Raw genomic sequence first — 27459 nt, forward strand, 5'->3', positions numbered from 1 at the left:
CAAATAATAAGCCTTGAATCATATCATAATTTGATGACCTAGGCATGAATATGAGTTATTTGGTTCCCCATCTCATGCTTAGTGTTGATAAAATAGTGACAAAAGTCACATAATTTGGCTCAATCCCATACCATTGCATCTATGTAAAAATGTTCAAATGCCTCTTAAAACAAGGTAAATTGTGAAAATTGTTCATGTTACAATTGTTGGTTCAACCATGTCATCAAACAACTTTCTAGCCTCACCAAGATTGCCTAACTTGACTGTTACACCCCGGTTTTTCTTTATTTTTTTATTTTTTATTTTTTTAAACTGAACAATTGATTCTCAAATATAGTATAAGTGCTCTCAAAGATATGGGAATATAAAAATTTAAATGTTAAGTTCTTGCTTGATTTTGTGTAAAAAAAGAATTTGCAAAACTTGTTATACAGAGTACATCCTGTATTAAACTTTGTAACTATTAGTTAACAAAATATGTTTCGTTTCACAAAAGAAACTTGTATTACATTAATTTACATATACCAAAACCCCATGGTTCACTACGGGTAGCCTATACTACAAGTGTACCTTGCAAATATAGATATTACATCATTCCTACAAAAAGATTCAATCTTTAATACAAAGGCAAAGCCTCAAAACACTTTCAATGCGAGCAAACAATATCCAATCACAGTAAAGCAATGCTCAAGGACTATTTCCTGCATAGGTCTTCTGACCTGCATCTAAAGGTAGAAGGGATAAGGTGAGTTCACAACTCAATAGGAAAGTTTATAACCATCCAAAGCATACCCTTAAAAACCTTGAATTAAACGTGTAATAACATGCATGATAAACATTTTATAACCATTAACAAATATGCAATCATGTCAAACATGTATGCATGTGTTTGCTGGTTTCATCTTTGCCTTTTCTTGTCCATTATTTCACAACTGATAAATTGCTCACCCCCACCAATCTATACATCAGATATCAATGCTCCACAAGATACTCGGTTAATATAATAATGACTATTTTGGGACATCACCCAAGGACAAGTCATATCCTGTGTCTTTTGGGACTCATACCCAAGGGCAGGACCAACCTCGTGTCTTTAGGGACTAAAACCCAGGGGCAGGACCAACCCCATACACCCACATCGGAGTGTCTTCCTCAAGGGCATTAATGACTTTCACCTAAGGACCCATGGTTCCACATAAATAATATATTGAAGGATAATGCCTGTAGCATCACATAAACACTTCCCACCAATTAATTCTCTGAATATCATCTGTGATTATTCCATATCCTTCTTGCAATGCAACCACATAATGAACCATTTTCACAACATAGAACCATGAATCTTCATACCAATATACGTTCCAATATCAATGTAACATTTTAACACAATAAACCGAGATGCAATGACACATTAAAACATTTTATGAAATCATAATGACATGAAATTTCCAATAAATGTTTCAAGGAAAGAAATCAGATACACCATGGAATAGTATAAAATTCCTTACCTTACATGGACTTTCCCTCTGTGATTCTTCTATGTAGGCGATCTTTACCTATTACAAGGAACTGAAATGAAACACATAATTTAGACTTCCTAACAATGAAAATTTATACAATTTACTGTTGCTAATTTTTAATTCTAATATTCTCTAATCTACATGTCTACAGGTTTTCAAATCAAAATTGAATTGAATTAAATAATATTTACAATGCATATTAATATTCCCTAATTAATTACCAAACACTAATTGTTTTGATTTTTTTCTTAAAGCCACATTAACAAATTCCAAGTGTCCAAATAACCTAATTAAGCACATGTTTACTAATCTATTTTTCAATTAAACCAAATTAAACAAAGATTTATGTTGATCTTATCATTAATAAAATATTTAAGCTAAAATACTTTAATCCTTAATTAATTGTGATTTTTAACTAAAACATGTTTATACCTAATTATACTCAACTTTTACACAAATTTTACTGTTAATTTGTTTCATCATACCATTAAGAATCAAGATAAATCAAAATTACTAAATTAAACAACTTGCTTACCTCAAATCTGCACTCTCTCTCTAGATCCTCTTTCTAACCCAAGCTGTTGCAGGTAAAATGGTGCAAAACAAGCTGCAAGCCCTTATATAAGGCTCTTCGTGCAACCAAGTAGGAGGTGGCAGGCCACATGGCTACCACCAACCCACCCAAGTAGGAGGTGGCACACCACTTAGCTATCACTAACTCCAACTTCCCAATTTTGCACTTTAGTCCTTCAAGTTATCAAAAATTAAACCCATAATTGCCCATTAGTCCTTTAGGTTTTCATAACTATAATCAACCCCTAAAAACCTAATAAGCATGGTTAAGTCATTAACTAATCTCACTTAACCTCAATCAAAGTTTAATTCATAATTAAATAGGATTAACACTAAACTTGTTTTAACATCTAATTAAGCACGTTTAAAGTTAAGTACTAAGAAAATCAGTATTGCCTATTTAATTCATTAGTGCTAAGTATTACATTGACATAGCCCAAAATCATCATGTTCGTTGAGCTTATGTTTTTGGGAGGCATTTTCTCAAACAATTGGTGTGCTTGAGATAAATCCCCATTTTTAAGAAAATTGTCGACCCTGAAATTGGAGCAAAATGTGTTTGGATCAAAACCAATTTTGATAACTCAAACATCAATGTTGTTGGCAACATTGAGGCATTCTTTTGGAGATTGAAGGCTTCTTAGAGAAGTTAGACAAAAAGGGTTTTGGACTGCATTTGGTCTTAATGGTTTCACAGGAAAAAAGGACTAGTGGTTAGAATAGTTTATATAAAAGTGAGAGTTGAGATAGAGACTGAATGTTCTACTAATGCATAACATATAGAAGATCATCAGGTTATTCCACATTTGTGTAAGGCAACTAACTTAGAGGAGTAACAATCAATTTGTTGTTGTAAGAAATAGTGTGGAGGCAAAGTTTAAATCTCTATCATAAGGGATTCTCACTTTGTAATTTAAATTATTTCATCATCCCTTGTAAATATGAACTCACATATATCCCTTATATGGTCAAGGATGACAATGGGACAACTTCAAGACATATCACTCCCATGCTAACATGTTCCATTTATAAACAACAATTCTCATTCTCGTCCCAATAAAAAATTTAAACAAAACAAATATAAGAACTTCTCTTATCCAATTATTTTTCAAAATTTTAATTATACTAAAACAAATATATTTTATAAATAAATAGATATTATAAATTTTTATAACTTGTTTTATTTGAAAAGTAGATTTTTTTATTATTTTGTGTTAAAAATAAAAAAAAAATTAAATTATTTCTAAGCTTAATTAAATATATAAAGACTCAAACCCACTCTATGTTAAAATAAGATAAAATAAAATAAAAAAGGAACCAAACTCATTCCTAACACGTTTAAAAAAAAAAAAAAAAAAGGGAAGAATACCCAGAGAAAAAACCCATTCAATGAACAAGCTAGAGAACACATAACAAGCGCCCATGAGAGGTGCCTCCATTGCAAGTTGCTTTACTAACCCGTCCTATGAAAACCTGTCACTTATCTAAAATTCAAGAAATTTTCAATGACTTAAAACTTAAAAGTGATAATTGATGCATCGCCATTCAATTATTGAGCTATTGAAGTCATGGCATTAGAAGTGCTCTTTTATCCATTGTATTAATTTTATTGAAAATTTATGCTCCGACCTGTGGGCACTCATACAAATCCACTTGCTTATGCGGTGTCATTATTAATGAAAGGTATCCTTACCATTTATTACCATATATTTTATTACTTAATGTCACATCTTTACTATTTAATGCGGAGACAATGGTTGGTGCCTATGATATTTTCTGTACAACCGTATTTCCGAACTGTAACATTGTTCGTCTTTTCAATTCTCACAGTTTGATGGGATGAGTGACCTTTTCTATCCTCTGCATGCAATGTACCATAAACAGTGGGGCTAACTCGCTCGAAGCAGTGCTCCTGCCCTTTGTTCTCGAAAATGTAATGTGATGTGACCCACGTCACTGAAAATATTTTATTTCAGTTCTTGAAAAGAAAGAAGAAAGATATATATTAGACAGAGTGAGTGACAACAGTACGTGGTGAATTTAAATTTGAATTTTATACTTCTTAACTTTTCAAATTATTTTTTGTTTTATCTAACTCTTGTTTTTTTCAACTCTGACAAGTCGCGGCGGGGCCAGGAGTTTACGGAAAAGCACTGAAGAGATCAGGCACTTGATCGTAACGATACTAGAGATTTTCCACATGGAAAAGAGCCGACAGACATATCCAGAGTTTCAAAGGAGCTCCAAAAAAAAACAAATGCCCCATCTATACAAAAAGGGAAATTTACTTACTGGTTAAGGGTGGTTGTCTAGAGGCGAAGGTTGCTCTTAAGCAATCGCATGAGAGAGATGCTGCCCTGAGTTCTGTTTATTTCATCTGCAGCCAATTTCTTTCCACCTCTGGTTCCCTGCAAATCAGTAGGAATGCAATTCTGAGAATAACTTTGGGAGCCCAAGCTAAAGCCATGGAAATAATTTTTATGTGGATCGGCTCCCAGCATGCAGAACATTAAAGCACTAGCTGAAAGGAAAGAGAAATCGATTCGAGCCCAACTGGACTCATGTTGAGCAAATGAGAGTAAAAGTTCAATCCTGTGGCAGCTTTTAGGTTACTACTTCAGATCATTCCAAGAATGGAATATAACAAGCAAAACGAGTGGCAAATAGACAAATATTTACCCTCGGTTTCTGATTCTCATCCTCCAAGTCCAAACCACCAATGTCCCTCAACAATACGGATGAGGCCGGCAAAAGTCTCCTGGTTATTTCAAAATATTAAAGTTCCCAACAATGTGAAAATAAATTGGTGTGTATCATCAATCTTTAAGGAAACAAGACATAAAAGTAAGAAAAATATACTTCCCACCAACCTTCTTGGTTTCTCTGCTTTCAAGGCTTTGCTGCAAGAATTAGGTTCTGCTTCACTTTCTGCCAGCAATGGTTTGCTGCTGCAAGAAGTAACTTCTGCTTCACTTTCTGGCACATCACCAGTGTAACATACTCGTGTAACTGCAACGTCTTCCTTAGGCATGAGTTGGGGAGCCAACAACGTTTTGCTGCAAGAATTAACTTCTGCTTCACTTCCTGGCACATCATCAGTGTCACATACTTGTGTGACTGCAACATCTTCCTTAGACATCAATTGGGGATCCAACAATGGTTTGCTGCAAGAATTAACTTCTGATTCACTTTCCTTCACATCACCAATGTAGCATCCTTGTGTAACTGCAACATCTTCCTCAGGCACCAATGGTGAATCCATCAATGGTTTGCTGCAAGAATTAAGCTCTGATTCACTTTCTGGCACATCATCAGTGTCAGATACTTGGGTAACTGCAACATCTTCCTCAGGCACCAATGGTGAATCCATCAATGGTTTGCTGCAAGAATTAATCTCTGATTCACTTTCTGGCACATCACCAGTGTCAGATACTTGGGTAACTGCAACATCTTTCTCAGGGATCAGCCATGGATCTAAAAATGGTTTGCTACAAGAATTAAGTTCTGTTTCACTTTCTGGCATCTCACCAGTGTCACATACTTGGGTAACTGCAACATCTTCCTTAGGCATCAGAGGTGGATCCAAGAACTGTTTGCTGCAAGAATTAGGTTCTGATTCACTTTCTGACACATTACTGGTGTTACGTGCTTGGGTAACAGAAACATCTTCCTTAGGCATCAGTGGTGGATACAACAACAATGGTTTGCTGAAAGAATCAAGTTCTGCTTCACTTTCTGGCATGTCACCAGTGTCACATACTTGTGTAACTGCAACATCTTCCTTAGGCATCAGAGGTGGATCCAACAATCGTTTGCTGCAAGAATTAGGTTCTGATTCACTTTCTGGCACATTACCAGTGTTACATACTCCTGTTACTGCAACATCTTCCTTAGGCATCAGAGGTGGATCCCACAATGGTTTGCTGCAAGAATTAACTTCTGCTTCACTTTCTGGCACATTACCAGTGTTAGATACTCGTGTAACTGCAACATCTTCCTTAGGCATCAGAGGTGGATCCCACAATGGTTTGCTGCAAGAATTAAGTTCTGCTTCACTTTCTGGCACATTACCAGTCTTACATTCTGGTGTAACTGCAACATCTACTTTAGGCATCAGTGGTGGATCCAACAATATCTGGAAAAGACAGTAAAATCAAAATGTCTTTTATAGAGGTATAGACTCCATATTGGAAAACAAAAACTAGGAAAGGAAACATTTGAAGATATAGGGACTAGTTAATAAGCTTCACCACTTCTTATAACAGATCATAATCTTCAGTTTTCCATCATGGTTTCCATAATTGTCAGCAGTTACTAACATCAATATAACTTGATGATTACATCGCTTTGTTCATTTGTTCATGACTATGTTTACTACCTCACTGGGCATCACAAAACACTTGCAGTAGTTAAAACAACAATGAAACAAACACAGTATGCTTTAAATAGTTGTGCATTGACATATGTAACCAAAACTATTAGAACTGTACAAGAATGTCAAGGGAAGCCAGAGAGATTTAAAGCCAGAACATGTGTGAAAAGGTTCCCAACTAATTCAGTTTGTCATGGCAATGTCAATTGTTGAATCACTATAAAGTCAACAGGGAGAGTCAACCTTTTGTATGTTCCATTGGTCAATATTTTGTCCTCAAAAAATGTTTAGATTGCCAATGCATACTATATTATATTGGAGAACATTCTTGATTTTGGTCACACCCTACACATATTTTAACTCTTTAAAGGTAGCTGTGCCAACAGCTAATATCCATATACGACCAGGACAGAACATGCAGTGTGCAAAAATGCTAGTTTAAAAAAATAATTACACTGGGAACATAAATCTGACAAGGCCATCAAGGATAAAAATATTAGTATCGATAGAAATACTGATAGTTTGATTTTTATGGAAATATTGATATCAACAAATATTTTGGTAAAAATAAAAAATAAATAAAATAAAATCATGGAAATTAACCAAAAAAATATGAAATTTTTAGATGAAACTTCAAAACTTGACAAAAAAAATTAGTGATGCATAAAAGAATACTCATGGATAACAAATATGATTTTGAATGTGAATACTAATTATTAGTATGAAGACAAAAATTGTATTTTATCAAATTTTATTACTTGAAAACACATTTAGTAATAAAATGATGATCTATGCAGTTAAAAAATAATATCATACAAAAAATTGATGATATTTGCTCAGTCATTTTTTGCTTTTTGATATAATAGTTTTTATAATGTCTATAATTTTGTTTACAAGTTTATGTTTCACTTGAAATTTCTTAGATAGAAAACATAGAAAAGCTGATTAAGAAGATAATCATCGTGATTCTAATGTTGCAACAACCAATAGCTTGACAGAATTTGAATAAAGATAATTAAGTTTTATTTATTTATTTATTTATTATTGAGTATAAGAAGTTTTATTTCAAAATTTTGATTTTTTATACCTGTCTAAAATCCGCAATAAAATTGCTCATGCAAATCATAAAAGGGACTCAGAATAATATGCATAAACAACACAAAAATGGGCCTTCATTACATTAAAAAGGTTTAAGAAATGGATTTTAGAGAAGGCAAACAAGTTGATATATTTTAAGGGGAATATATTCAGTGATTGAACACTCAACAGTCCAAGGGCTTTACATGTCATGATCCCTCTCTTTTAATTCCAAATTTTCAGTCACAAAATATTGCCAACAAAATCACCAAAATATTGGTGATTTATAGCAATAAATTGACAAATTACACTCTGGAAATTACTCAGGCAATATATTGTCAATTTTTTGGAGAAAAATCACCATATATTGGTGATTTTCCCACAGTAAAAGTTGGATCCCCAATTTCCATGTCAATGCGGCCAAAATTCTCTATTTTTCAAACATTAGAGATCATTGATAGATAGACATGGTTAGAAGAAGCATAGAGTCCTAACAAGTTATAACTAACAAATGCATTCAAGTAAAATTTAAGATAAAATAATAAGACAATTACAAGGTGGCATTTTCTAATGCACAAACTTGTTTCCAGACCAATAAATGATGCATTTATTAGCTTTATCACAACATGGTGAAGTTGAAATAAATGAGCTTGAGAAAACATTAGACTATAATCGATCTTAAAAAATATAAGTAGTAAAAAAAAAACGCAAGTAATATAAGTAAAGCTATAAAATGGACCAAGCCAAAGATCCAAGGATAACCAAAAAAAAGAAAAGAAAAAAATAAAAATTGAAAATTCCATGCTATGCTTAACACGTATTTTTGTAGGATCAGAAACAGAGAACAGGACTCATTATGTAAGTCAATTTACTAATGGATAATTATGAATAAAAGATTGTCATTTGCAAGTGTGACCTTATCGCAATAGGTTAACTAACCAGCTGACCTTGCATACACATAGTGACACGAAGTGGGCTAATTTTTTGCATTTACACATTAAGATCTATCAATTTTTGTTACCATCATGTCGCGATTTTCTCTAACTAGTGGTTTTCTCTCTGGGTTACAACTGGAATAGAAGAGCTAATATGTCAACGGAAAATCAAACATTACCTGAGCAGTCACACTTGCCCCTAACACATGTTTAGGAATGCTAAAAGAGTAAAGACTAATTAATGATTATCAACATGTAAACCAAGTCATATATTGTCTTTCCTTTTTCCTTTTCTGTACCATGGATCATGTCATAGCGTGTATTTTGTTTGTTTTTACATAATAAAGAATAAATACAAAAACATATACACATATGAGAAAAACAAAAATTGCAAAAATGAAGTACAAAAGTAGATAACTGACTTCATTAAATTTTAAATAAAAAAATAAAAAATAAAACAATGAGAAGAAAAGAGGTAAGACATTGATCAATATCATACAACTATAATTTTAATGAAATCAACTTAGCAAATTATGATGTTGTTATGTATATATTTATCATAGAATTTATTAAAATAAATATTTCAAACTTCTAACTAGGACTTTACATTCCAAATTGCAACTAGTCTACCGATAAATATCGTCATTTGAAAATTTTCCAGGCTCCTAAAAGTCTCTAACCAAGATTGCAAAAAGAAACTATAATTTCGTATAACCATATACTTATACAAATTCTTGACATCATCCCTACTAAAAAGGCAACAAAATTAAAAATGAAAATGAGATATATTAAATAAAAGTTCTTGTTCTTCGTTTATCATCGGCCTTAAGACTGAATATTTCAACTATCTGAGGAATGTATCCTTCATTAGATAACACTTCATTAATATTCATTGGAACAATAAATAGACTTTTCACTCTTCAATGCATGCCTTCAACAACATGCACACATATTGCTGCCTAAAACCATTTTCTCCCTTTTTGTCCTTGTTTTTTTAAACTTTAAAAGTACCTTTTAAACAATAATACAATAATATTTTTACAAAAAAAATAAAATAAAATCAGATGTGACTTTTTTTTCCTAAAGAACTACAAAAATAAAAAAGATACTTATATCACAACATTGTGTATAATGTATCATAAGATACATTTAAGATGCACTTCATCTGGCAATACAAGATGTTTCGCATAAAAAAATGCAATGTATTGTGTATAGAAAGATTTTAAGAACTACCAAAGACCAAAATTTACACCATTATTTGGATAACAAGTAGCATTACGTGTACGCATGAATGTCTAATATCCATATATTGGTTAAAAGAAGAAAAAAATTTTTATTGTGAAGAAAAGATATATAATTTAGCAAAGTAGCAGCTCATTCTTTTTTTTTTTTCTCTGCCTGGATGTTGTACTTAAAGAAACTAGACAAACTAGAACATTTTACAAGAAATAGTATGGCAGATGTTAGACAGGCAATCTAAGTAATAAATAACAGCATTATGATTCAAAACATAAAAAAAATAAAAAAGAATAACCTTGTCCTCTTCAGTATGCAATTGGTCCAACTCCACTGATGAACAGTTGTTGTCACTAACCATGACAGGTGACTGAGAAGAACTGAACAGAGACTTCGAAAGCTTTGTACCAGCTACAACACATAAAAGACAATGTTGAGACAACAGATCATAGGATGTGATGTCAGTCCAAAGCACTATTTCATTTTATTTTTAATTAGTGAAGAATTTCTGAACTCCTTTATTGATAATATTCGGTACACACCATACACATATATATACACAAATGACTGAATAAGAAAAAATCAATCTAGCTTAATCCTCTCCTAAAATTAGGAAACTGAATCATAAGGAAATATCCTAAATGATCTCTCCTTTTTTATTCCTAAAATACTTTCCTAAATTAAAATCCTAACTTTGGCATTATTTCAACACTCCCCCTCAAGCTGGAGAATATATATCATATAATCCCAGCTTGCAAGTTAAGTCTTCGAAGTTAGGCCTAGGTAAAGCTTTGGTGAGGATGTCTGCGGTTTGGTGCTTGGTAGGAACATAGTTCAATTTAACCGTCTCACTAGTCACCTTCTCTGTGATGAAGTGTCTGTCAATCTCAACATGCTTGGTCCTGTCATGATGCACGGGGTTCTTTGCTATGCTTATAGCTGCCTGATTATCACACATCATCAGAATTGGAGATGAACTCGTTTGTCCCAGTTCACTAAGAACCCTTTTTATCCAAATCCCTTCACAGATTCCCTGTGCAAGAGCTCTGTACTCAGCTTCTGCACTACTTCTGGCTACAACTGATTGCTTCTTACTCCTCCAGGTAACAAGATTTCCCCAGACAAAAGAACAATATCCAGAAGTGGACCGCCTGTCAATGATGTTTCCTGCCCAATCCGCATCTGAGTATACTTCAGTGTCACGGTTCTCTGTCTTTCTGAAGAATAGACTTTTCCCTGGTGTCATTTTTAAATATCTAAGAATCCTGTAGACTGCTTCCATGTGTTCCTCAGTGGGGCTGTGCATGAATTGACTTACAGCACTCACTGCAAAGCCAATATCTGGCCGAGTATGTGAGAGATAAATCAAGCGCCCGACAAGCCGCTGATATCTCCCCCTGTCTACCGGTGTACTTTCTTTCTCGATACCAAGTTTCTTCTGACTATCCATAGGAGTATCAATTGGTTTGCATCCAAGCATACCGGTCTCCTTAAGAAGATCGAGTATGTATTTTCTTTGAGAGACTACAATTCCCTTCCTTGATCTAGCCACTTCCATACCAAGGAAATATTTCAAATTTCCAAGGTCTTTAACTTCAAACTCTTCTGACAAATACTTCTTCAAATTCTGTAATTCCTCTATATCATTCCCAGATAGAATAATATCATCGACATAGACTATCAATATGGCCATTTTCCCGGCATGAGACTTCTTGACAAATAGAGTATGATCAGCCTGACCTTGTTTGTAGCCCAGCTTCAGGACTGCTTTTGTGAATCTATCAAACCAGGCTCGGGGAGATTGTTTAAGGCTGTACAAGGATTTTTGGAGTTTGCAAACCTGATTCTTTGCCATACTTTCTTCGAAACCAGGTGGTATTTCAATGTAGACTTCCTCTTCTAGATCACCATTTAGAAAAGCATTTTTTATGTCCAGTTGTTGCAAGCACCAATCTTGATTGACAGCCAATGAGAGAAGAATCCTGATAGTGTTCAGTTTTGCAACAGGAGCAAAAGTCTCCTGATAGTCTATCCCATAGGATTGTGTAAACCCTCTAGCTACCAAACGAGCCTTGAATCTCTCAACTAATCCATCTGCTTTGTATTTTATGGTGAAAATCCACTTGCACCCCACAGGCCTCTTCCCAACCGGCAAATCTGTGATAGTCCACGTCCCATTCTTCTCAAGTGCATCAATCTCATCTTGTACTGCCTTCTTCCATTCTGAAATTTTTAATGCCTCTTGTATTGTGTTGGGAACCTGAGTATCATCAAGAGAAGTAGCAAATGCTCTGTAAGATGGTGATAGCCCTTCATACGTAACATAATTCCCAATTGGATGATCTGTACATCTCCTAACACCCTTCCTCAATGCAATCGGCAGAGTAGAATCATCAATGCTGGGAATTAACACCTCTCCAGCCCTATCCTCACCTATGTTCTCTTCAGGAAGACTTGAATTGGAGTCAATATATTGGCCACATGTTGACTGTGATCCGTGCTCTAATTCCTGTCTTTTCCTCCTCCTGATGTAAACTTGTAAGTTCTCATTAGCAAGTTGTGAGGCTATAGGTTGAATAGGCATGGGAAACTGGATGGTCACGGGAGAAGGAACATTTGTGTGCTGGGCTGGCTGGACTGATGACGGCATGGGTGTGGACAACTCAGTGGGCGCGAATTGGGAAGGATTTGGTGACTCTGAGTGAAAAGAAGGTACACCCTCAAGACGAGACTCCCAAACTTGATGTTCATTCATGCTCTCCCCCTGAACATGAAATTTGGGATAGAAGAAGACATGTTCAAAGAAAGAGACGTCCATGGTGGTGTAAAATCTTTTGTTGGTTGGAGAATAGCATTTGTACCCTTTTTGGGTTGGAGAATACCCTAGGAAAATGCACTTATTTGCTCGAGAAGCAAATTTGCTACGATTTTGAGGATACACATGAACGAATGCCGTGCAACCAAATACTTTGAGTGGTAAATCAAAAGAGGCGGCACGGGTGTGAGGAAATTGTTTTAAGAAAAGTTGACGTGGGGATTGAAAGGTAAGCACTCTGGATGGCATACGGTTAATCAAATAGGTAGCTGTAAGAATAGCTTCCCCCCAGAAATAGTTTGGAACATTAGAGGAAAACATAAGGCACCGGGCAACCTCCAAGAGATGTCTATTCTTGCGTTCAGCCACCCCATTTTGTTGTGGGGTGTCAACGCAAGAACTTATGTGGATAATGCCGTGATTTTGAAGATAAGTACTAAGACTACTAGTAAAGTATTCCTTTGCATTATCTGACTTGAGGACTTGAATTTTGGAATTGAATTGGTTTTGAACCATAAGATTGAAGGTTTGAAAAATGTGCCCGACCTCTGACTTTTCTTTCATAAGGAAAACCCATGTTACCCGAGTATGATCATCAACGAATGTCACAAACCATCGAGTGCCAGAAATATTTTTTTTATCCGGGAAGGACCCCACACATCACTATGAACTAGAGAGAAAACAGTCGAAGGTTTGTATGGGATTTGAGGATATACTGTTCGAGTATGCTTTGCAAACTGACAAATTTCACAGTGATAAGATGCTGGATTTTTATTGATAAATAATTTGGGAAACAATTTTGCAAGGTAAACAAAGCTAGGATGACCAAGGCGATAGTGTAACATTATAATCTCACTATCTTTATTGACCTTAGAATTTGACACAGAATTGAAAGACTCTAACATACTCTGAGACTGTACGCAACTTGCTTGAGAGACTTGGTTTGAGAATTGGCCACATGAGAGGAGGTAGAGCCCGGAACACAGTTCAGCACTGCCAATCATCTTCCCCGATTTCAAGTCCTGAAAAACACACGAGTTTGGATAGAATTTAGTAACACAATGGAGATCACGAGCCAATTTGCTAATGGACAAAAGATTACAATCCAAGTTTGGAACATGGAGAACAGAGTCAAGATATAAGTCTTTAGTAAGTTTTATAGAACCTGTCCCGGCAATTTTTGACTTTGAACCATCAGCAATATGGACGGATGAATGACCATTACTTGGCTTGTAATTTTGAAGAATGGCAGCATCTCCTGTCATGTGATCAGAAGCACCTGTGTCCACTATCCACGGCTTCATTCCTCCTCGACTAGCAGTGAGGGCTATCCCGGTAGTACTGCCACTGCCAACTTGGCTTAATAGTTTCTGTAGCATCTCCATCTGCTCTTTGTTGAATGGACTCGGCTCGGGAACAGATGTGCTCTTAGAGTTGGCAGCCACGTGTGCTCTGCCATCTCTGTCAGACCGTGGCTTTGGTTTCCAATCAGCCAGTTTGCCATGAAGCTTCCAGCAAGCCTCCTTATAATGGCCTGGTTTCTTACAATAATCACACCAAGGCCTATCTCGTTTCTGACGATCTCCACCACTACTATTAAATGACCGAGCAGCAAGGGCAGAGCCATCCAATGTTGGGGCAGGTTGCTCTTTGGATCCCATCATCACTTTCTTTCTACTTTCTTCACGCCTAACCTCTGAAAAAGCCTCCCTGAGACTTGGAAGGGGTTTAATGCCCATGATTCGGCCTCTAACATCATCCAATTCCCTGTTTAGTCCTAGGAAGAACTTGAACAGTCTCTTTTGTTCCACAATTTGCCTGTATGTTGCTGCATCATCCGAACATTTCCATGAGTGAGTCTCGAATAAGTCAAGTTGCTGCCAATACCTTGTGAGTGTGTTGTAATACTGAATAACTGACTGCTCTCCTTGGCGGAAGTCATGTAGGGCTGATTCAACCTGAAAAAGTTCTGAAGTATTTTCAGAACTTGAGTAAGTTTCTTTGGCTGCATCCCATATGTCCTTTGCAGTCCCAAACAGCAAGAAATTTTCTCCTATGTCATTGTTCATGGAATTGATAAGCCATGACATGATCATGCTGTTTTCAATCTTCCACTTCCTGAAACCCGGTTCTGTAGTTTCTGGCATGGCTGCTTCTCCAGTGAGGTACTCATCCTTTCCTTTACCGCAAATGAACAGCAACACAGATTGTGACCACTGTAAATAGTTATGGCCATTTAATTTGTGTCCTGTGATGAGAATAGGAGAGGAATCATTGCCACCAAGGTTTGGAATTTCATATCTGCCCCCTGATTCTGGTGACGTGACGCTGGATACTTGTGATGATGCCATTCCGTATTTTGTCATGGACCGGAAAGGTAGAAGAACACTTCCCAAGGCACGTGCAGGGATTGGAGTTGAAAAAAATAGCCGGAGGACGCCGGAAAAACTGATCGAAGGGCCCACGGAAGCAACAGAACCCCAAAAGAGGCACGTGCAGGGCTCGGATGGCAAAAACAGGTAAGAAGGGTGGCTGGTCGGCGTCAGACGAGCTTGGAGGAGGAAGCGCGTCACCGGAAAGTGGCTCACGCGCCCTCACGCGCCGGCACGTGAGATGCAGTCGCCGGCCGGAAAAACGCGCGTGGACGGCGCGTGGATGGGTTTCTGGTTCCGGTGCTTTGGGACAAATTGGAGATCTCCTCCAGGCGCTCCTTGCGGTGTAGAAAAAAACCGTCTCCGGAAAGTTCACAGGAAAGTTCGCCGGAAAAGTTGCCGGCGGTGAATGTTTTCTGACGACGATTAGACCGACTGGAAAGCGTTTTCTCCCTTGACTCTGAGAATAGGGACTGATGACCGGAATGAGAAATGGCCAGAGAGAGAGATGGTCGGATTGAGAGATGGCCAGAGAGATTTGGCCGGAATGAATGATGGCCTGAATAAGAGGTGGCCAGAAGGGATTAGGGTTTCAGAAAACTGGCTCTGATACCATGAAGAATTTCTGAACTCCTTTATTGATAATATTCGGTACACACCATACACATATATATACACAAATGACTGAATAAGAAAAAATCAACCTAGCTTAATCCTCTCCTAAAATTAGGAAACTGAATCATAAGGAAATATCCTAAATGATCTCTCCTTTTTTATTCCTAAAATACTTTCCTAAATTAAAATCCTAACTTTGGCATTATTTCAACAATTAGAATCAAACCAAAGCATATTTTTTTATTTAGAGCCCCAATTCCAAGATATTTTCCATGTGCAGTGATTGAGGGTGCCTAGACCACCACTAAATGGAGGCCACTCAAGAAATTTCATATGCCAAGAATCAGCATAATATGGTGATTATTCACTGTCAATTTTTTCACAAGAAATATTTTTACCAGTGCCCAAGCATATAAGATCAAGTTAGAAGATTCAGTATTCTAAACCTCCACTGTGACGTAAACATCAGGTGCAGGAGTAAAAGCAAAATATTTGGTCATAAGACCAACTTATAGCGATTCACTGACACAACTGAAAGGTGCCAAATGCTGATGATCAAACAACATTTAGACAAGAGACACCTACATGCCTAACTGAAGAATATCACATATCAATTATCAGCAGATGGGCAATTCCAAGCCTTTCATTCTTTGGCCTTCCTTCTAACATTTCCACTTAACCTTATCCCATCCAAGAAGAAGAGATAAAACAGAATTTTGATCCTGACGTCACAGATGAATGGAAAGATAGATATCCTAACTAGGACTGGTTGGTCATACTGTTTCTCTAATACCTGCCAGTTTTTAGCATAATTTACTCAAAGGTGTCAGATGAATCACCCATTTCTAAGTTTCCCTGGTTACCAAACAAGTGAATTTCATAAAACATAGAACATGAAATTAGAAATCAAACCTGTAACTTCAGCCTTCAGATTGTTATCATCAATTTCCAAATATTTCAACTCATTTAAATCTTCAGCACTCTTCCCATTTCTAGAAAAGCTCCAATGCTCCTGATTATACTGTATCACATCCATGTTAGATTATTAACTGTAATTGAAAACCCAAGAACATAGGGCCAGTAAGAAATACAACAAATTGCGGTAGTACACCTAATGATCAAACACTATATCTGATTATTCTTCTGGTTCAAGTTTTTGGCAATTGACACAAAGATATGAAGCATTAACCACATCAAATCTGTCCATCTGACCATTAGGGAAAACATGAAAAAGAAAAAAGAAAAAAGGATGACTCTTACAGTGGCATTATGTTTCAGCTCATTGTCAATGCACTCAAAACCCACCATGTCAGAAGAAGGTACTCCCTGAATTACCTTAACATATAAAATCACGTATATAAATTAAACAACAAAGATATAACAAAGGAAAAAAAATCATGAAGATCCTCAATAGGAACAAATTGCACACAACTATCAAAATCATAAATCTTGGCATTCGTGGATAAAAGCATGTTAACCTGAGAATTCTGATGTTGGAAATCTTTGATACACAAACAACTAGAATCAACCATATCAGAACTTTCCACCTGAAAATTGGAAATAAATCATTAAGCCTATTAAATAGGTAATCCTTTACATGATAGAATCCAGGATAAAAGAAACCAAGAGAAGAGCTAGTTTAAAAAAAATCCCAGGATTAAACCTGCAAAAATGCATCCAACTCCTGTTGCACACTAGAGTCACATTTTGCTGGAGTGCTGCCATGCTCAAAAGCCTCAAGGTCAAGGTTGAGAGAAACACCCATGTTTATCTGAGCACATAGAATTAAATCTTTAAAAAATTAACAAATTTTACCAACCAAAACCACGAAGGTAAGATAATTGAAAAATGCTAGTGAATTGTAATAAGAATCTAACAGTGAAGCAAAGTAGAAAACCTAAAAATGGAATCCGAACCCCATTATTGAGAATTATGACTATATGCAAACCTCATCGATATTGCTAGATCCATGTCCCTCCAATTGTGATGAATCATCTACTGTCAATTCAGAATTTGAATTCTCCTTGGGTAAAGTACTCTCCACTACTTTCTCTTTACAACAAGAACAATGGGACTTCAAATCCTTCATTTCTTTGTCTAGCTCAAAATATTTTGCCTTTTCACTTTTAAGGCTTTCTCTGAGACTCTGCACTTGGTTTTCTGCTTCCTGTTTAAAGCAGAGTTGTCAAATGGATTGGTATATTTACTGCTAAAATTGCCTGAATAGAGAGGACAAGAAATCAATAACGACCCAATAGTAGACAAAACTTGAGATAATGACTGAGATTACAAGTTTAAGCTATATAACACACCTCAAGTTTTTCCTTATATTGCTTCAAAACATCCCATAAAGCTTTTGCAAAACCTTGCATAATCTGATTGTTTCTCTCTCTCTTTGCCAATTCAACACCATTCAACTTGAGAAATGTGCTATCATAAACATCCAATTTAGAATTTCTTGGGGACTGAACCAGAGCTTTTACGGTTCCAGTCTCCTTGAGCTCCTCTGGATTGACCTCTGCTTTGAAATAAGCAAATTATACCTCATGTTATTCTATAGAGAAAACAAATGAAGTAGAAAATGGATCAAAGAAATGCTAATAGAAGAATAGCTTGTTAGAGAAGTATACAAGTTAAACAACCTTCATCACAAACACAAAGTCGTTGTTCATCTCCGACACTATTTGCTTCTTCAATCTGAAACCAAACCCAAAAATTAACAAGTACTTAAAACAATGTGGTATCTTGCCAAACCAAGGGCCCCAAACCATTAAGGCATCAACTTTTTCAAACTATGTTGAGAATGTAGAGGTACATTCAAAAGTATTTTTAAGATGACAATGTGAATCTAAAGTGAGTTCCATGAGAAATTTGCTTTGGAATTCTAGGTACTTGACAGAATGGCGAGACAGGATAATTGCTCACATATTAATCCATATAAACATGCCAATGGGACATAATGAAGAAGTTCATATTAACATATTAATTGCATATTAGAACAAGATGATAATAGAAACCAGGATGATCATTGCAGCTTGGTTAGAATGGCTGTCACTCAGCATTGTAGATTTAAATTATGGAATGCTAGAGACTCATAAATAAATGGACTAGTTAATTATAAGTTTTTATCATGTGAGGGAAGTCAAAGATAATAACAAACACCTGGAGAATATTGGGTTCAGTGGGGAAATTTTCTTTTGATGTGAGTTCTATTTTACACAGAATTTATAAACCAAATATATTTTTAGTATGCCACACAGAATAAGTCAACTATGCTTGCAAATATGCCTTGAACACGCACTAATGTCACTTGCCTGGTGCATCTGCATAAACAATTGAATAAAATACTGGCAAAAAATTGCTTCAGGAGAGGATGGATTTAACAGAAAACAGAATAACAAAACAACATAGATGTACCTAAATTAATCAGTATAAAAATAGTAATGTGCTGAGGTCAGTTAATGACATAGATCATGAGATCACAACCAGAAAATTTAATTAATATTCATACTTCCAAGAAGAAACAAAGGTCGATGTCAGCTTGTTCCCTTCAACTCTTGCGGTTTAATTACTAATGTCTTGAAGCAGTGCTTTAGGCAACCAATATAAGGAAAAATAAAAATATGCTTTCATACAGCCCTCTACTGTGGCATATCCATGAGTATGGTATACACAGTTATGTCTTCACTCTATATGTGCCAAAGTGTTGTTTTAATTTAACAATTACTAAATGACCATCTCTTACGGTTCCTGCAACATAGTGTATGGACCATACAGTTCAGTACAATGGCTTAGACCAGGACTTTCCACCCACTTATACCAGCCCTGAGTCTAGCTCAACTCGCCTAATCTTTTACTCCCTTTTCTTAAAGGAAATGTGGAGAATGCAATACATCTTTCCAGAATCTCAAGTCATATTGCTTTAATTCTTTCTGAAATTCCTTTCTCCAATATAATCACTCAAAAACATAAAAGTGTTTTAGATTAAGAAAAACAATATTAACACATAAAAAGCAGTTGGAAGAAGATGAAGGAAATTCGTGGTCCCAATGAGCCGGATCCTAGGTAGCCAGTCACAGTGAGTTAGGTGTTAGCATTGATCTGTAGATTAAATTGTCATGTCATTGAAACCACTGAGGAGCATGATAGCACATGGGATAAAAAGTAATATATTGTATCTCTTTTACGACCACTGTCAATGCAGTTTCTTAGTTTGCCCCTCACCTTTTCAAGCCTGCAAAGTAGCATTGCATCATGTTTCTATTTAGTGCTATTTTAGGTATAATAATAGTAACAACAATGAGAATTGTGCAGTTATGTTTCTGTGACTGTCAATGAAGTAAAATCTGCAGTGCTGAAAACACAAGTAATTTTCATCCCCACATCACCGAAGTATATTTCATCCAGCATTAAACATCTTCTGTCATGGTAATGAGACATCTCTTCAATGCTATAACCATACAAAAATGCCATGAAATTAGTAGATAAAATTTTGTGGGAGTCGGTTACTATTTCCAGCAATTCAAGAAGCAAAAATGACAATAATAACACCACTGAAAGAATTTACTTACCCAAAAACACATATTATAACCTTAAAGTCAACAAACATGAAATCAGTTGATAAAGTTTTGCAGAATCAATTGTTAATTAAAGAAATTTAAGAAGCAAAAGTTACTAAAATAACACCATGCAAAGAAGCCTACTTACCACAAACACAAAATATAATGCAGTTTGTAAGCAAATAAAAAAAAAAAAATGCATTCAAAAGAGCAAATGACATACCACACAAGCATCAGGGTTACTGAACTTCATTCTTTTGCGCTGTTCAAATCTAGGTAATGTTCGAACATGCCTCTTATTAGCAACCAAATCGGACAATTCTTCAACATTATTGAACCTAAATTGATTATTATCATTAGGACAAAATCATATAAATTTGCAATTTGAAACTTGAAGAAAACTATAGGAAAAATGGAGTGATACTTGATTTTCATATAAGGGGAAGCTTGTTTTAGTAGAAAGGATGTATCAAGATAGTCTTCTTCTCCTGGCTTTATCGTCAAAATCTACAAACAAACAACAAGAAAAGGATGCCTTTTAGAAGATAATATAATGGAAAAATATGCAAGCTAGTCAATAGATTTGAAATAGACCGCAAAAAATTCTTCAGAAACTAATATAAAAATTGTCTGAAGCACAACTTAATAAGTCAGAGTAAAGAAATGTTGGAAAAATAATGCATACCAATGCCATCCGCTTCTTGCCTTCCAAATAATCTCGTAAGTACCTAGTTAACTGTTCAGAAATAAAGTGGTGTTATCATTTATATAGGCTTAAAAATAATTGAGCATACATTCAAGAGTAAGATAAAAAGAAAGGAAATGAAAACATGTCATATAAAAGGTAAAGGAATGACCAAAGAGTTCTGAAAATGTTTCTGTAGTGGCTTCTTGGGGTTCCTTTGATGCTCCAACAATGACTGCAAATAAAAGAAAGAAAGAAACAGATATATGAGGATATAATATAATATACACACAGAACAGGAAAAAAAAAATCTTATACTGTGGTTATCAAGTGACAATATAAATGAAACAGTTGAAGTATTCTTGTTTGCTTAGATGCTGCATAAATGTAATGAGAAATGATAATCGTTAGGAAAAAAAAAAAAAAAAAACCACAATAAGGATGACTCAGATACCAATGACCCAATGAAGAGTACATACCCTCAGACACAATCCAAAAACCATTGATGTGTTGTTGATGAAATTGCTCTCAAGTAATCTGGCCCCCTGCAAAATGACAACCCAAAGTTGAAATCTACATAATTGGAACATAGCTGCTGATTCAAAACATGAATTAGGAAGCACTTTATAAAGCTAAAACATAAAATGGCATACTTCCACATAAATCACAAATGTTCCCATCTATAACCTCAACTCAACAAAACCTCACCTCCAACTAGGGCCAGGCAACCTGAATCTTTTTTTTTTTTCATTCAGCATTGCCCAGAGCCATGTCTTCCATCAGATCCTCATCATTATAACTTTTCTCACTACTTCAAACAATGTTCTTGTTTGCCTCCTTGTCATTTTAGGTCCTTCAACTGAATCAAATAAATGCAATGCCTTAATGGCCATACTGAACCTCATATACTCTTTGAGGGTAGGGCCACAACATAGGCAGGTTGAGCCCACCTAACCCCCAAAAAATGCAAGTTTGGATTGAGAATTCTCAACCTGACTTAAGGTTGGCTTGGGCTTGGATCATGACTTCACCACCATGAGCTCAACTTGAAATCAAACTTAGTGAATACATATCATCATTTTATACATATTTTAGGTTATAAGATTATATATTTAGATGTCAAACATTAATATTTTTGTTAAACACAATAATATATTTGGAGATGTGATAAGCTATCTATATCATCTTCACTTTTATAACATTCAAATTCAATATACAAACTAAAAAAGGTAAAGTTGATAAAGTAAAATAAGAAGTATATATATATATATGCATGCATGTATGTTTGTTGTGTGCTTATAAAAAAAACATTTTATATAGGTACCTAAAAATTCAACTTTTTAAGGTATACTAAATTGACTATGAAATTAATGTTGCAACAAATATAAAAGGCAAGAACTTTAAAAAATAATTAATTATTTATCCAACTTGTGACATGCTTGAACCCCACCAACTCAAGCTTGGGTTCAAAAATTGCCAGTCTTAGAGGTAATAGGGTGAGGTTTTCAGGTTGGCTCATTATCAGGTCAACTATCCATCACTAGGAATGGACTGCTTATGACTTAATCTTCGTGCCCAACAAGTTGTTATCCATTGTTTTGCTTTCTTTTATGGTAGTGCAGCTACCCTCCTGAACCTAGCACAACAAATTGTTGAAGTGATTTGAGAGCATCCAAAGGACAATTCTATTTTTTTTTTTTTTTTTTTGATAGGCAAACAAAAAGATACACTTATAACGCTTGAAAAGAGCGCAACAAGGTACACACGATGTATACAATGAGCATCAAAATCAAGCGAGTAAAAAGAGAGAGAACACCACGCACCCTTTGTCTCCTTACTTCAAACTCAACCAAGCTACAAAGTCTGTCCTTGACATAGAAAGCTCACCTATGTATACTCTAGCCAGATCCCAGAAGATACACATAAAAAAGATTTGATTCCTTGAACCAACTGTTCTACTAATCGAAAGACCTTCAATTTCTTTCCCTCCATAATGAAGGATAATTGTTCATCTAGATGATACTATCTCAAGGGCATATTAGCATCCAAAAAAGAAAAGAAAAAGGCTTAAATCCGACTGATTACTATTCTTATGAAGGCATTTTACTGGAATTTAGGGGGGAATATACTGAACCTGATTCCCAGTTCTCTTTTCTCTTTCAGCACCAGCAAGGTCAACAATAGTTAATACTGCACTGTTCAGTTGAACACCAACGTCACTCTCTAAGTTGTTAGGAGCACTGCGGATGTTTATAATGCACTGTGACCGGCTGCAAACATGTGAAAAATAAAGAATGTCACTACCACATTGTTGTAAACAAAAACAATCCATTCTAAAAAGAAGTAAAGAGAAATAATTGATAGTTTTGTTTTTGTGAACCTTGACTGGCTGTTTGAATTTGTCATTGCAGTACAGCGTTTTAACATGCCTTGTGCTATTAAGGATTCTGCCTGTGCAACATCAGAAATGACTACCTGTTTACATGTAGCAATTAGTAATAGAAAGTAGAAACTACAATCTTCCTGACCAATTGATCACATCCTCGTATACATACAATTTGTCACAAATCACTGAGAATGAAAGATAATATAAACACCATAAAAATAAGAAATCAGCTTGTACAAATGTGAAATATACTTTCTCTCCTTATATGAATTATAAAGAAACTAAACAGAAACCAGAATCAACCTCTTGAAGACCTTTTATAGATGACTGTTGCATGAATAAATCTGCTCCACCTGGGGACAAATCTAACATCCTTTCTCCTTTTCCTCTTTCAGAATATATTTCAAATATTGATATGTAAAATGACCTGCAAATTATCATACAAACAAAATAATGGGCTTCATTTTCCATGAACAGTGAATCTTTTGTTGCATTACACTGTGATGCTCTGCGTGTTAAATGTGACAAACTATTCACCTTGTAAGATAGACTGAGAACATTTTTTTCTAGTTACCACATGTCCAAGAGCCAATTTTGGTTAGATTAGCACAAGTGTACAACAATCCAAGATTATCAATTCTCAAACAACTTCTACATAGCTAGAATTCTGAAATAATGACAATCTAAGAATCAACATGAATGAATTAATACCAATTACCTTGTTGCCTCAGAACCACTCCCCTCAGTCCGCTTGAAAATTTGTTGAAGTGCAAGAGGTACCATTCCAGGCTCCCTTGGACACCCAAAAACAGTATGGGTCTTGCCAGATCCACTAGGGCCCAATGCAGCCAGCATCCCGCTTTTGCCATTGATGAAATCCTCCACCAAAGGCTTCACCATCCTTTCATAGACTTCTTCCTGCATAAAATTTTGGAATAAGTTCATAAAAGAGATGAACAATAATGATCATTAAAAGAAGGCCCTAAATCTCTGTTGATCACCGAGAAAATTTAAGGAAAAGGAAAAAATATATATATCTATATATCAAAACTCATGCGAGCCTGTTACTCTAATACGTTTGGTAGAGTAGAGTGTCCCAAATTCAAAGAAACAAACATAACGGAAATCATAAGAGTCAAAACCAAGTTTTATTTGTTCCCCGTCTTCTCAGCTACCAAAAAAAAAAGAAAAGGGAAAAAGAATTCGAAAGAGAAAAAGATTAACAACCTGAGAAGAATCGGCAGAGAACACATGAGAAAAGCCTTCATAGACCTCAGACTTGATCCGCTTCAGATCCTTCAAGTGGGAAGGCGGCGAGAGTGTCACCGACTGCGTGTTATTAACCGCGATACAAATTTCAGAGTTCTTGTTCTTCTTTCTCTTAATCTTCGTGCTAGGGTTCTGAGGCCACACGTTTTTCGCCACGGACTTGGAACTTTGATTTCCGCGACTCCCACACTTTCCCGACCCTTGAAGAGTGATGAGGGGTCGAATTCTGAGAAAAACTCTGAGATTTTCGGGGGAGGGAGTTGGGAGGGTTTGAGGGACTTGCATGGCCAAAATTTCTTGGATCGGAAATGCTGGAATTTCTGAAGTAATGGGGTTTGAAAGAAGAGGACGAGGAGGAACGCTTGTTGAAGGCGTTGCCCTGGCTTTGCGATGAGGGTTTCTTCGAACCGTTACCGTGTAGGGACATGGAGGAGAGCTCTGAGTCTCCATTCTCGGTTCCCTCTCAGCTCTCAAGTCTCGACTTCTTGGGCGGAAAGGTGTTATTTGAATTTTCCAACGGTTCAACAGAACCAGAGTAATCCGACGGGGAGTAAAATCTCAGCGGCCCGGTTTGTTTAAGCCGGTCTCAATTAAAAATTTAAATTTGATCGGAGTTGTTTCCACAAATTCCTGTTAAAAATGATAGACTTGGATTAGCGGTCCAATTATTATTGGCCTGCCTCAGAATTTTAAAAATAATAATAAAATTATTATAAAACATAGACACACGAGAGTGGATCATAATTACAAATTTGCAATTAAAATTGGGAGAATTGTGTTTTGGGCCCAGCTGGGCCCAAAAATTAACAAATGGTCCATCTAACCGACCCATTTAAGTTGAAAACCCATAGGAAGTGTCAAAATTAAAAAGAAGGATATTCACTTTTATTAATTCCAAAAATAACCTTTGCTGATTATGAAAAAAAAATAATAATAAACAAAAAAATCCAGGTTGGAATTTTGCCCTAATTTTGGTGTCTCTTCAGATTTCAAGCCTAGAAGCCGTTTTCTTCTCTTCGTCCCGAGTTCCTCCATCGCTTGCATCTCAATCTCTGCGGCTCTTTGGAATTTTGCCCTAATTTTGCTCTCTTCAGCATTTCAAGCCTATAAGCCATTTTCTTCTCTGCCTAGAAGTCGTTTTCTTCTCTGCCTAGAAGCCGTTTTCTTCTCTGCCTAGAAGTCGTTTTCTTCTCTGCTTAGAAGCCGTTTTTTCTATTCCTCCCGAGTTTCTCCATCGCTTGCATCTCAATCTCTGTGGCTTTTTGGAATTTTGCCCTAATTTTGGTCTCTCTTCAGCATTTCAAGCCTAGAAATCGTTTTCTTCTCTTCCTCCCGAGCACTTCCATCGCTTGCATCTCAATCTCTACGGTTCTTTCATTTTTTCTCGCATTCGTCTCTCTCGAAAATTTGAATAAGGTATGGATTTCAGTTGGGTCTCTCTTGTTGCATATTTGAGGTTAGTAGATTGCCTAAATTTTGGTCTCTCTTCAGCATTTCAAGCCTAGAAGCCGCTTTCTTCTCTTCCTCCCGAGCACCTCCATCGCTTGCATCTCAATCTCTGCGGCTCTTTCGTTTTTTCTCGCATTCGTCTCTCTCGAAAATTTGAATAAGGTATGGATTTCAGTTGGGTCTCTCTTGTTGCATATTTGAGGTTAGTAGATTGCCTAAATCTTGACCTAAATTTTCTTAGTCCAAATCTCTAAACTGTGTTCAACTTGATCTCCGGAGTTCAAGTTACTGTTCCCATTCAATAATTGACTTCTTGGTTTGCTACTATTATTCGGATGCTGAGAAAATAATGAGAAAAAGAAAGGAAAAATTTTGAACCATAATTTTTTCTTTAAGCCTTGAGAATACAGAAAATGCACTTTACCTGCAACTCATGATTCATGGCTTAATCGATCTGATTTTATTTTTGTAATTTTTTTTAGATTTTTTTTTTCATGCTATTCGTATATTTTAAATTCAAAAAAATATTTGTGAAAAATTGTCATATATACTTGAAAATAATTTATAATTGTTTAATTGGTTGCTTGAAAACCAGGAGAGGAAAAATGGAAAGGGGAAATGGAAAACCTAAAAACCCTAAAGTTTTCTTATGGTGCCTTGGCTTGAGATGTAGGCACAAGTAACAGATTTATCTCTTTTTATCTATTAGTTTTTTTGACCCTTAAACCTTAAATGTGTTAAACTATTGCTTATGGTTTTGTATGAATCATCTAAAGTAGGACATGATAGTTTAGAAGAGAATTCTGTATTTGTTACATTTTTTAGGCTATTATCTCTTCATATTATTTTGAAAAGCAACGCTTTATAATTAATATTTAAATATCTCCATTCTCTTTGAATAAGTTTGTAGGCATGTCTGATATAGTAGTACCAACAGAAATTGTCTAAGGGTTTGAGTGAGAATGAGAATTTGTTTTCTACCTAGTGTAAGTATAGGTCAGAGCTTAATAAAACGTGGGGGATTATTTCCTATTGAATGTCTTATAGTTCCATAATTCCGATGTTTTTGGTGCATATATATATATATATATATATATATATATATATATATATATATATATGTTCTGGAGTATTATGTCGAATCAGACACAAAATCCTCCTACTTTACTAGATATTGTTGTGATGTTCTGTCTTAAAGTTCCAAGTATTGACACGATTAGATTATTAGCATAGGTAAGTAGTAGTGTCAAATTGGGTAGCACTAAAGTAGTTGGAGAGAGAGGTTTTTACTTATAAAAATGTGAACTATGAATATATAAGTAAAGGGGAATGATAGGGAAAATAAGTTAGAGATTTGTTTTTTTTTTCCTTTTATAGCCTTTCTTAGTTTTTAATTTAATGATTTTTTTTTAATCTATTAATTTCAATCTTTTAATTTCCATTTCAGTTTTACATTTCTCATTTTTGTTTTTTATTTTTATTATTATTTTTAGTTTTGTTTAGGTTAGGTAGTATTTATCAGTCCAAGAGAAGAGAGAAGCTCGGTCTTCATATCTTAGTTCAACTCACCGTTTGTTTATTAGTGCCTATCTTAAA

At 35.5% G+C, this 27459-nt stretch overlaps 1 protein-coding gene across 5 annotated transcripts; it reads right to left on the minus strand.

Moving 5' to 3' along the window:
- Positions 1 to 467: 467 nt before the first annotated feature.
- LOC100252261 (kinesin-like protein KIN-6) lies at positions 468 to 24980 on the minus strand. 5 transcript variants are annotated; one of them, XR_009465046.1, is made up of 23 exons: positions 24373 to 24980; positions 23864 to 24063; positions 23449 to 23572; positions 23140 to 23234; positions 22894 to 23029; positions 21239 to 21304; positions 20932 to 20994; positions 20760 to 20810; positions 20499 to 20581; positions 20298 to 20412; positions 18158 to 18212; positions 17828 to 18033; positions 17464 to 17682; positions 17179 to 17286; positions 16994 to 17062; positions 16776 to 16850; positions 16428 to 16536; positions 10012 to 10124; positions 4964 to 6228; positions 4773 to 4851; positions 4386 to 4501; positions 1509 to 1569; positions 468 to 725 (listed from the first exon to the last, which is right to left on the minus strand). XR_009465046.1 is itself a non-coding variant. In XM_059734871.1 (22 exons), the coding sequence occupies exons 1-21, from the start codon at positions 24862 to 24864 to the stop codon at positions 4403 to 4405; spliced, it is 3822 nt and encodes a 1273-aa protein (XP_059590854.1). In that variant the 5' UTR covers positions 24865 to 24980; the 3' UTR covers positions 3768 to 4049; positions 4386 to 4402. The 5 variants fall into 5 exon arrangements, 4 of the variants coding, with proteins under 4 accessions (XP_059590854.1, XP_059590853.1, XP_059590855.1 ...); XM_059734871.1 differs by lacking the exons at positions 468 to 725; positions 1509 to 1569 and adding an exon at positions 3768 to 4049; XM_059734870.1 differs by lacking the exons at positions 468 to 725; positions 1509 to 1569 and adding an exon at positions 3768 to 4071.
- Positions 24981 to 27459: the final 2479 nt, after the last annotated feature.

This window comes from Vitis vinifera, chromosome 18, assembly GCF_030704535.1.
Source record: "Vitis vinifera cultivar Pinot Noir 40024 chromosome 18, ASM3070453v1".
Lineage (NCBI taxonomy): Eukaryota > Viridiplantae > Streptophyta > Magnoliopsida > Vitales > Vitaceae > Vitis > Vitis vinifera.

Bases quoted from the DNA above. Each gene is read 5' to 3' on its own strand.
- LOC100252261 (XM_059734871.1), bottom strand. From the start codon at position 24,864: ATGGAGACTCAGAGCTCTCCTCCATGTCCCTACACGGTAACGGTTCGA. The intron at 23,573-23,863 runs GTAATTGGTATT...GATAATTTGCAG, and splicing joins AGTGGTTCTGAGGCAACAAG to GTCATTTTACATATCAATAT. The intron at 17,063-17,178 runs GTTTAATCCTGG...TCCAATTTTCAG, and splicing joins AGTTGGATGCATTTTTGCAG to GTGGAAAGTTCTGATATGGT.